We start from the raw sequence: 10,000 nt of genomic DNA on the forward strand, positions 1-10,000 counted from the left end.
ACACCCAGGTAACACACCACACACACACACACCCAGGTAACACACCACACACACACACACACCCAGGTAACACACCACACACACACACCCAGGTAACACACCACACACACACACACCCAGGTAACACACCACACACACACACACACCCAGGTAACACACCACACACACACACACCCAGGTAACACACCACACACACACACACACCCAGGTAACACACCACACACACACACACACCCAGGTAACACACCACACACACACACACACCCAGGTAACACACGGCCCTCACACCCAGGTAACACACCACACACACACCCAGGTAACACACCACACACACACCCAGGTAACACACACGGCCCTCACACCCAGGTAACACACCACACACACACCAAGGTAACACACACGGCCCTCACACCCAGGTAACACACCACACACACACCCAGGTAACACACACGGCCCTCACACCCAGGTAACACACCACACACACACCCAGGTAACACACACGGCCCTCACACCCAGGTAACACACCACACACACACCCAGGTAACACACCACACACACACCCAGGTAACACACCACACACACACCCAGGTAACACACACAGCCCTCACACCCAGGTAACACACCACACACACACACACAGGTAACACACCACACACACACACACACACAGGTAACACTCACACACCCTTTCTGTAACCCCCTGTGGTCCCCAGGTGGAGGTGTGACGCAGCGAGGTTCTGACGGACAGCTGCACCCCCGAGCCCCGCCCAAACCTTTCAGAGTCTCCGTCCTCTTCCCCGGGACTCCTCCCAACCGTCACTGTGACGACCCCTATGACGAGCTGGTCATCCAGGTGCCTGAATCAAAGTAAGAAGAAACCATTGGTCTACAGCTTTTCCCAAACTAGGGGTCGCGACTGATTTTGAAAATGGGGTCGAGAGAGAAACTCTGAAATAAAATGTAAAAAAATGGCGTTTGGTTCATATAACCAGGGTTACGTCAGTAACCTCCGGTAGCCGTTAGATGCGGTTGGAATAATCAGATGGTTTCTGTTTTCTTCCTACAAATGTAGCTCTATCTTTTGAATGGTTTAAGCTACGAAATATTATGACCCCATCGCTGAAAGATAAGACGTTCAGGAACACGTTTCCTTCTACGATGCCCACAAGCCTCATTAGAACAGAGTGGAGAAGACCAGGCACTAATTCAGACTGGGGGAAAAAAGAACATCATCAATGATCATGTTCTTTCCTACACATAAGATCATAGCAAATTATAGCCTGGTAATCTTCTGAACTTCCCAATAACTTTCTGATACATTTCAGTCACTTCAAACTGTATACTCAGTAACGGTGCATGGGTAAAATCACTGGGGAAGCCAAGCCTGGAGAAAATAAATGCCATATTACAACCTACAGTATGTGTTGTGATAATTGCGTTGTTTGCTCTATAACCTGTTAGTTCATATGCCTTGCCACCGTGATATATAGGCCTAAAGGCCGAGACAATAAGAAGACACAGTGGCAGAATAAATTCAACCACACCTTTGTTTCATCCCAAAACCGGAGAGCAACCTCTGTCTGGTGAAGTCCATAAAGCATTATTGCATGTAACAAAAATGTACGTGACCTACAGTATGATCAATCAAGTTAATATTTCGGACATTTTTGGACTACTGAACAGCTATTGATTTAGAACCATGGAGAGATACCGCAAGTCACAAAGAAAACAGGAGCTGCCTCCCTCCACTATTCCAGCACCATTTCAACTTCAACATTTCAACATCATCAAATCACCTATGCTTAGTCTAATACAGTGACAACCAAAAGATTGCAAAAACAATTTAGACCAGTCCAACGTAAGTCGTCTACATCAAGCTACATATTGAACTTCCATCTCTCAGACCAGAGGCACAATGTGTGAATTTATGGTTGGATCAGAATCGCCGTTATAATCATTGGCCAGTACGGAGAATTAAGGAAGACCACAAGTCCAAATTCTTATCTCCGTCCATGGCTAATTTAGGACAGGGACAATTTTAGCTAGCTAGCCACCAGAGGATAACAACACAACGAGATGCAACAATTCAAGTTTATTTCTGTCAATTACGCTTTGCTTGATGTGACGTGATTGGTGTGAAGCCAAATCCAAACTGGCTTCACTTGACACTTTCTTGGTGCGCGAGGACCATTCACAGTTGAGCTCACTCAGTTTAATTCAACACTGATTGGCTACAATTGTGTAATTTTTGTCAAGGGAGGCCAAATGCTCGCTGGCTTCACTTGCATTAAATGGTACGGTCGGCAACATGTCATACTCTTTATGACCAGACAGCATCAGATAGATGGGCTACACATACAGAGACAGAGGGGCGCTGTTTCGCTCACTCGGATGCTTATTCTGGTGAGATACATTCAGCCTCTTGTGAATTGAAGGAAAACAGAGAGATGAAAGATATATAAAATAATGTGTTATTTTCTTTTGTCAATTTTTTGGGGAAGCCTGGCTTCCCTTGGCATCCATGAATACACGCCACTGCATATACTTCCTTCAGATTTATATACTGTTATAGCGGCAATTAAAAAAGTAAACTTTGGCCGTTAATTCTTTAAAAAATTTTTTTTTTTACATTGGTTACTTTTTTTACACTCCTGCTCCCTCTGAACCAATAGCCCCCGTAACATGGTGGCCTCCTCTCCTAACCTGCAGACCCGCCCTTTAACGGCCTCCTGCTGCCTCGTCGTCCACACCGTGTGCCCCCCCAACATTTTTCTTGGGGTTGCCTCTCGGGTCTCCGTCGTCGGCACTGTTGGCGCCGTTTCTCCTCTCTATACCGGGCCTCCACTGTCTCCTCCCAAGGACGGCGATCCATCCCAGCCTGAATCTCCTCCCAAGTCCAGGATCCCTTACCGTCCAGGATCTCCTCCCAGGTCCAGGCTGTCTGCTCCTGGACACGCTGCTTGGTCCTCGTTTGGTGGGATCTTCTGTCACGTCCGTTTACAGACGGGTCAGACCAAGGCGCAGGGTGATATGCGTACATGTTTATTTAAACTGAATAAACACACGACAAAACAATAAACAAACGAAACGTGAAGTCCAAGGTACACAAACAACATACCTCACACGGAACAAGATCCCACAACCCACTAGTGCCAATAGGCTGCCTAAGTATGGTCCCCAATCAGAGACAACGAGCGACAGCTGCCTCTGATTGGGAACCACACCGGCCAACATAGATATAGACATACTAGATAGAAAACATAGAACTACACAACATAGAATATACACACCCTGACTCAACAAATAAGCGTCCCCTGAGTCAGGGCGTGACAGGGTGGCGAAAAATGTTTGATATCAAAATGGGGTCGCGGGCCAAAAAAGTTTAGGAACCCCTGGTCTACTCTGATGATTTCAGAGGATAATACTATTGGTCTACTCTGATGTCCACCCTGATGAGTACAGGAGTTGAATTTCACCCAGTACCAGGACATTTTACCCCCAAAACCTGGTTGCCTCTGGCAGGAGGCCTACATTTGGCCGCAAGTGGATCTTCCAGCAAGAAATTAATCCCAAACACTAATCAAAATCCACAAAGAAATGGTTAATTAACCACAAAATCAACATTTTGCAATGGCCATCTCAGTCTCCGGACTTGAACCCCATTGAAAACCTGTGGTTTGATTTGAGGAAGCAGCTGTCCATAAGTGCAGACGAAGTATATCAAGGACCTGGAAAGATTCTGCATGGAGGAATGGTCTAAGATCCCTCCCAATGTGTTGTCCCATCTCATAAAACATTTTAGAAAAAGGCTCAGTGACCTTATCCTCACAAGATGAGGGCGCTAGAGTACTTAAAACAGGGGTGCCAATAATGTTGACCCCTATCTTTTATTTTTATTATTTGTTAAACAAAAGCTATTTCTCTGAGCAATTGTACTAGTATAAAGGAATATAATTATTTAAAAAAAGAGCAATATAGCTCAGTATCTGTATTATTTATTGGATACAGTGTTTTCTGCTCATCTTCCTCAAGAGTGTCATTATGGACCTGTATATATACGTCTGTTAATGTGTGTTTCCTGTCAGAAAGCGTGGCCACGTGGACAGGCTGCGTGCGGAGGAGAAGTGGCAGAGCAGAGCCCGTCTCACCGAGACATCCTTCAACTTCCTGGAGGCACAGAAAAGCGGGGAGTTGCCTGGGTTACCGTTTGACGGACAGGCCCAGGAGGAAGAGGAGGATTCACACTTTCAGAGGCCGCAGGTTCGTTGTTGTTTATTTAATTTGATTTACAATGAACAACATTGTGATGTAGGGGATTCTATTCATGTTTATTGAACAACATTGTGATGTAGTTGATGTTTTTTTAGCTCAGTTTGACTACATTTCGGTGAATAACAGACTATGAACTCTAATCTAATGTAATGTAATCTAATCCTGCTACCACACAATAACAAACCATATGTAGTAGTTATACAGACATGTTACTACCAGGCTGTTACCAGGTGGAGACGGTGTCGTGTTTCAGGCTGGACCAGTTTGAGAAGTAACGTGTTATTAGCATGTTATCAATATACTAATAACATGTTACCAGGTGGAGACGGTGTCGTGTTTCAGACTGGACCAGTTTGAGAAGTAACGTGTTATTAGCATGTTATCAATATACTAATAACATGTTACCAGGTGGAGACGGTGTCGTGTTTCAGGCTGGACCAGTTTGAGAAGTAACGTGTTATTAGCATGTTATCAATATACTAATAACATGTTACCAGGTGGAGACGGTGTCGTGTTTCAGGCTGGACCAGTTTGAGAAGTAACGTGTTATTAGCATGTTATCAATATATTAATAACATGTTACCAGGTGGAGACGGTGTCGTGTTTCAGGCTGGACCAGTTTGAGTCCCTCCTGCTACCAGAAAATAACAGACCTCTAGATCCCACCGTTCTGCTGGCGCTCAAAGAACTGTTCACACGCTCCAACGCCATGACAACCGCTCTGCACATTCTCAGTGTCGACTGCCAGGTAAACACATAGTTATAAACACACACACGTAGACACCTATGCACTATAAACACACACACACACTCTCTCTCTCACACAAACACACTGTCTGTCTGTCTGTCTGTGTGTAGGTGGCTCGTATCGTGGGTGTGACAGAGGACCAGAGGAGGATGATGGGAGTTGGCTCAGGTCTGGAGCTGGTCACCCTGTCTCACGGACAACAGCTCAGACGGGACCTGCTGGAGAGGTACACACACACACACACACACACACACACACACACACACACCTCAAATATGAACATCTAACTGTGTTTCTGTATGCGTCAGGCACCACCTGCTAGCCCTGGGCGTTGCCATAGATATCCTGGGCTGTACAGGGACAGTGGGTCAGAGGGCCACGGTGTTGCATAAAGTCATCCTATTGGCCCAGGCCCTGAGAGACCACGCCCACAACCTCTACGCATTCTCAGCCGTCATGAAGGCTCTGGAGATGCCTCAGGTAATACACACACAATGCTTTGTTTAAAAGACCCTAGATACGAGTCAAGGTCACTAAAGAGACCCTAGATACGAGTCAAGGTCACTAAAGAGACCCTAGATACACGTCAAGGTCGCTAAAGAGACCCTAGATACGAGTCAAGGTCACTAAAGAGACCCTAGATACGAGTCAAGGTCGCTAAAGAGACCCTAGATACGAGTCAAGGTCGCTAAAGAGACCCTAGATACGAGTCAAGGTCACTAAAGAGACCCTAGATATGAGTCAAGGTCGCTAAAGAGACCCTAGATACGAGTCAAGGTCGCTAAAGAGACCCTAGATACACGTCAAGGTCGCTAAAGAGACCCTAGATACGAGTCAAGGTCGCTAAGGAGACCCTAGATACGAGTCAAGGTCGCTAAAGAGACCCTAGATACGAGTCAAGGTCGCTAAAGAGACCCTAGATACACGTCAAGGTCGCTAAAGAGACCCTAGATACACGTCAAGGTCGCTAAAGAGACCCTAGATACGAGTCAAGGTCGCTAAGGAGACCCTAGATACGAGTCAAGGTCGCTAAGGAGACCCTAGATACTAGTCAAGGTCACTGAAGTGTGCGTGCACGTCCGTCCTGTGTGTGTAGGTCGTCCATCTGGAGAGGACATGGAGAGCGTTGAGGAGGAACCACACAGAGAGCGCTGTGATGTATGAGAAGACCCTCAAACCCTCCATGAAGGCTCTGAATGACGGAGATGGTGAGGAAGGTGTGTGTGTGTGTGTGTGTTTAATATGTGTCTGTTGTGTGTGTAATGTGTGTGTAATGTGTGTGTAGACTCTGTGGTGCAGGGTCCCCTGGCTGTGCCCTACCTGGTTCCCCTCCTGAGGCTGATGGAGGGAGAGGAGGGAGAACACACTGAGAGAGGCTGTCAGTTATTATACAACACCCTGCAGGCAGCACGCAACGCTGCGCTACACGCCCCACAGTACCAGGAGCACGCACACAGCCTGCTCACAGGTAACACACACACACTGTAGAACACACACACTATAGAACACACACACTATGGAACACACACACACACACACTATAGAACACACACATTATAGAACACACACAGGCACACATCCAAACCACCAAATCAATCACATTCGTCCCACCTAATAACCATCCTGAGTCACTCTGTCCCGTCAGGTGACTGGGAGCCAATCCCAGAGCTGCTGGAGTGTTTCAGGACAGAGTTTGCCCTAAGGCTGTTCTGGGGACAGGCTGGAGCGGAGGCAGACAGGGAGGAACGCTACCACAAGTTTGACAAGATCCTCACAGTGCTCTCCCACAAACTGGAACCCACTGAGGGGTTCCCCCCCGAACTCTGACCTCTTACCCTTAACCTCTATACTGTGACCTGGGCTCAACGTTGCAACCTGTTTACCTGGGTCGTATTCATTAGTTCGCACCGTACAGAAGCGTTTTGCAGCAAAAGAAAGTTCAGGTAATCCCTCCCTGTTTCAGTCAGTTTGGTGCCTTAATGAATATGACCCTGGGGCGGTCCTGGGAGTTGTCTGGGTGTTGCCGTGGTCGACGCCCGTGGGTTCCGTACCTAGCAGGTGTGGATGGGTTGGTTTACCCAAATAAACCTGGCCAAGGTCTACCTCCCAAATTGCACCCTATTCACTATAAAGTACACTACTTTTGACCAGGGCTCTGGTTGAAAGTAGTGCACATTATAGGGAATAGGGTGCTACGAAAGGACACAGACAAGGTGTGTGATGTGGGTCTACTGGTTGTTGGTACTGGCATGTCAAAATGTTGACCTGCAGAGTTTACCTGTTAACATGTTCTGTGTTCATTTCAGACAACTTTATTCTCAACCATCTAGGTGTCTGTGATTTTATTTTATTTTTTAATTTTTTTAAAAGGGGATATCACTGGAAAGGTCTGAGTTTTAACATGTTTTCTATTTAGATTATATTTGTAAAGAGATAAAATGATATAAATGATTTAAACATCACTGTGTCAACTTTGGTCCGTAAAAAAAAAAGACAACGCACAACAAAATGAAACAAACATCAAATTTTACATCACTTTTTTTTTTTTTTTTTTTTCAATCAAAAAGGTTCACAGGTACTTAGAGGTCAACACATAAGTGGTTTTAAAATGTGATCATATAATAATATGTATTTATATCTACTCCATAAAACATTGAGAAGCAGCGAGTGACGAGTCCAGTTCCATTATACCAGGAAGGTCTATGGTCAAACTAGTCCTGGAGGGTCGACAGACGCTGCTGTGTATCTCAAATAGCACCCTATTACCTACAGTTGAAGTCGGAAGTTTACATGCACTTAGGTTGGAGTCATTAAAACTAGTTTTTCAACCACTCCACAAATTTCTTGTTAACAAACTATAGTTTTGGCAAGTCGGTTTGGACATCTACTTTGTGCATGACACAAGTAATTTTTCCAACAATTGTTTACAGATAGATTATTTCACTTATAATTCACTGTATCACAATTCCAGTGGGTCAGAAGTTTACATACAGCTTGGAAAATTCCAGAAAATTATGTCAAGGCTTTAGAAGCATCTGATAGGCTAATTGACATCATTTGAGTCAATTGGAGGTGTACCTGTGGATGTATTTCAAGGCCTACCTTGAAATTTGCTTGACATCATGGGAAAATCAAAAGAAATCAGCCAAGACCTCAGAAAAAACATTTGTAGACCTCCACAAGTCTGGTTCATCCTTGGGAGCAATTTCCAAACGCCTGAAGGTACCACGTTCATCTGTACAAACAATAGTACACAAGTATAAACACCATGGGACCACGCAGCCGTCATTCCACTCAGGAAGGAGACGCGTTCTGTCTCCTAGAGATGAATGTACTTTTGTGCGAAAAGTGCAAATCAATCCCAGAACAACAGCAAAGGACCTTGTGAAGATGCTGGAGGAAACAGGTACAAAAGTATCTATATCGACATAACCTGAAAGGCCGCTCAGCAAGGAAGAAGCCACTGCTCCAAAACCGCCATAAAAAAACAAGACTACGGTTTGCAACTGCACATGGGGACAAAGATCGTACTTTTTGGAGAAATGTCCTCTGGTCTGATGAAACAACAATAGAACTGTTTGGCCATAATGACCATCGTTCTGTTTGGAGGAAAATGGGGTGGCTTGCAAGCCAAAGAACACCATCCCAACCGTGAAGCACGGGGGGTGGCAGCATCATGCTGTGGGGGTGCTTTGCTGCAGGAGGGACTGGTGCACTTCACAAAATAGATGGCATCATGAGGAAGGAAAATGATGTGGATATATTGAAGCAACATCTCAAGACATCAGTCAGGAAGTTAAAGCTTGGTTGCAAATGGGTCTTCCAAATGGACAATGACCCCAAGCATACTTCCAAAGTTTTTGCAAAATGGCTTAAGGACAACAAAGTCAAGGTATTGGAGTGGCCATCACAAAGCCCTGACCTCAATCCTATAGAAAATGTGTGGGCAGAACTGAAAAAGCGTGTGCGAGCAAGGAGGCCTACAAACCTGACTCAGTTACACCAGCTCTGTCAGGAGGAATGGGCCAAAATTCACCCAACTTATTGTGGGAATCTTGTGGAAGGCTACCAGAAACATTTGACCCAAGTTAAACAATTTAAAGGCAATGCTACCAAATACTCATTGAGTGTATGTAAACTTCTGACCCACTGGGAATGTGATGAAAGAAATAAAAGCTGAAATAAATAATTCTCTCTACTATTATTAAAGTGGTGATCCTAACTGACCTAAAACAGGGAATTCATACTAGGATTAAATGTCAGGAATTGTGAAAAACTGAGTTTAAATGTATTTGGCTAAGGTGTATGTAAACTTCCGACTTCAACTGTATATAGTGACTACTTTTAGGGCTCTGGTCCTGAATTTATTCCATGTAATTGATATATGATTTGGTTTCCCAGGTCTGAATGAGTCTGAGGCTGAGATTCAATCAAAGGCGCATTTCTCAACGACACTGTCGGAGATGCACCTTTTTAAAAGCAATTTCTCTGACCTTGGTGGAGATCGCATTCATGGTAAACGCTGCGGATGTCAGCTAAAGTGAAAAATGACCTTTAACAGTCAAATTTGGTGTGCTAATCGACAATGCGCCTTTGATTGAATCCCGGGCTGGACCAGGACCGAAGTAAAACCATCAGAAACAGCAGCAGTCCTCCAGGAGTAGTTAGACGACCCTGCTCATCAAACAGCAGCAGTGGAGAAATAACAGGGTTCAGAACACCACCACAGAAGCATCTGATTGGTCAGAACATGAACACGGAGCCATCTGATTGGTTAGAACATGACCACAGACAGTTGAACCACAAAAAAAGAGTCCACAAAAAGAGAGAGAGAGAAACAGTGGTCAGGAACAGAGCCACTTGATTGGTTAGAACATGACCACAGAGCCATCTGATTGGTTAGAACATGACCACAGACAGTTAAACCACAAAAGGAGAGAGAGAGAAACAGTGGTCAGGAACAGAGCCACTTGATTGGTT

At 45.1% G+C, this 10,000-nt stretch overlaps 1 protein-coding gene across 4 annotated transcripts in view; it reads left to right on the plus strand.

The window, feature by feature from the left end:
- The window catches only part of LOC311115961 (breast cancer anti-estrogen resistance protein 3 homolog), a 14,985-nt gene extending 7,503 nt beyond the window's left edge, over positions 1-7,482 (plus strand). For 2 of the 4 annotated variants that reach the window (XM_084191079.1, XM_084191077.1), the window contains 8 exons: positions 714-867; positions 4,086-4,260; positions 4,859-5,020; positions 5,131-5,246; positions 5,329-5,500; positions 6,117-6,237; positions 6,306-6,488; positions 6,666-7,482. In XM_084191079.1, coding sequence (XP_084047205.1) covers positions 714-867; positions 4,086-4,260; positions 4,859-5,020; positions 5,131-5,246; positions 5,329-5,500; positions 6,117-6,237; positions 6,306-6,488; positions 6,666-6,847 — 1,265 coding nt within the window. In that variant the 3' untranslated portion in view covers positions 6,848-7,482. The remainder of the gene's footprint in view (positions 1-713; positions 868-4,085; positions 4,261-4,858; positions 5,021-5,130; positions 5,247-5,328; positions 5,501-6,116; positions 6,238-6,305; positions 6,489-6,665) is intronic. The other 2 variants (XM_084191080.1, XM_084191078.1) reach the window with 1 other exon arrangement.
- The last annotated feature ends 2,518 nt before the right edge of the window (positions 7,483-10,000 follow it).

The sequence above is a fragment of the Coregonus lavaretus genome (assembly GCF_964263955.1).
Source record: "Coregonus lavaretus genome assembly, contig: HAP1_SCAFFOLD_5124, whole genome shotgun sequence".
NCBI lineage: Eukaryota > Metazoa > Chordata > Actinopteri > Salmoniformes > Salmonidae > Coregonus > Coregonus lavaretus.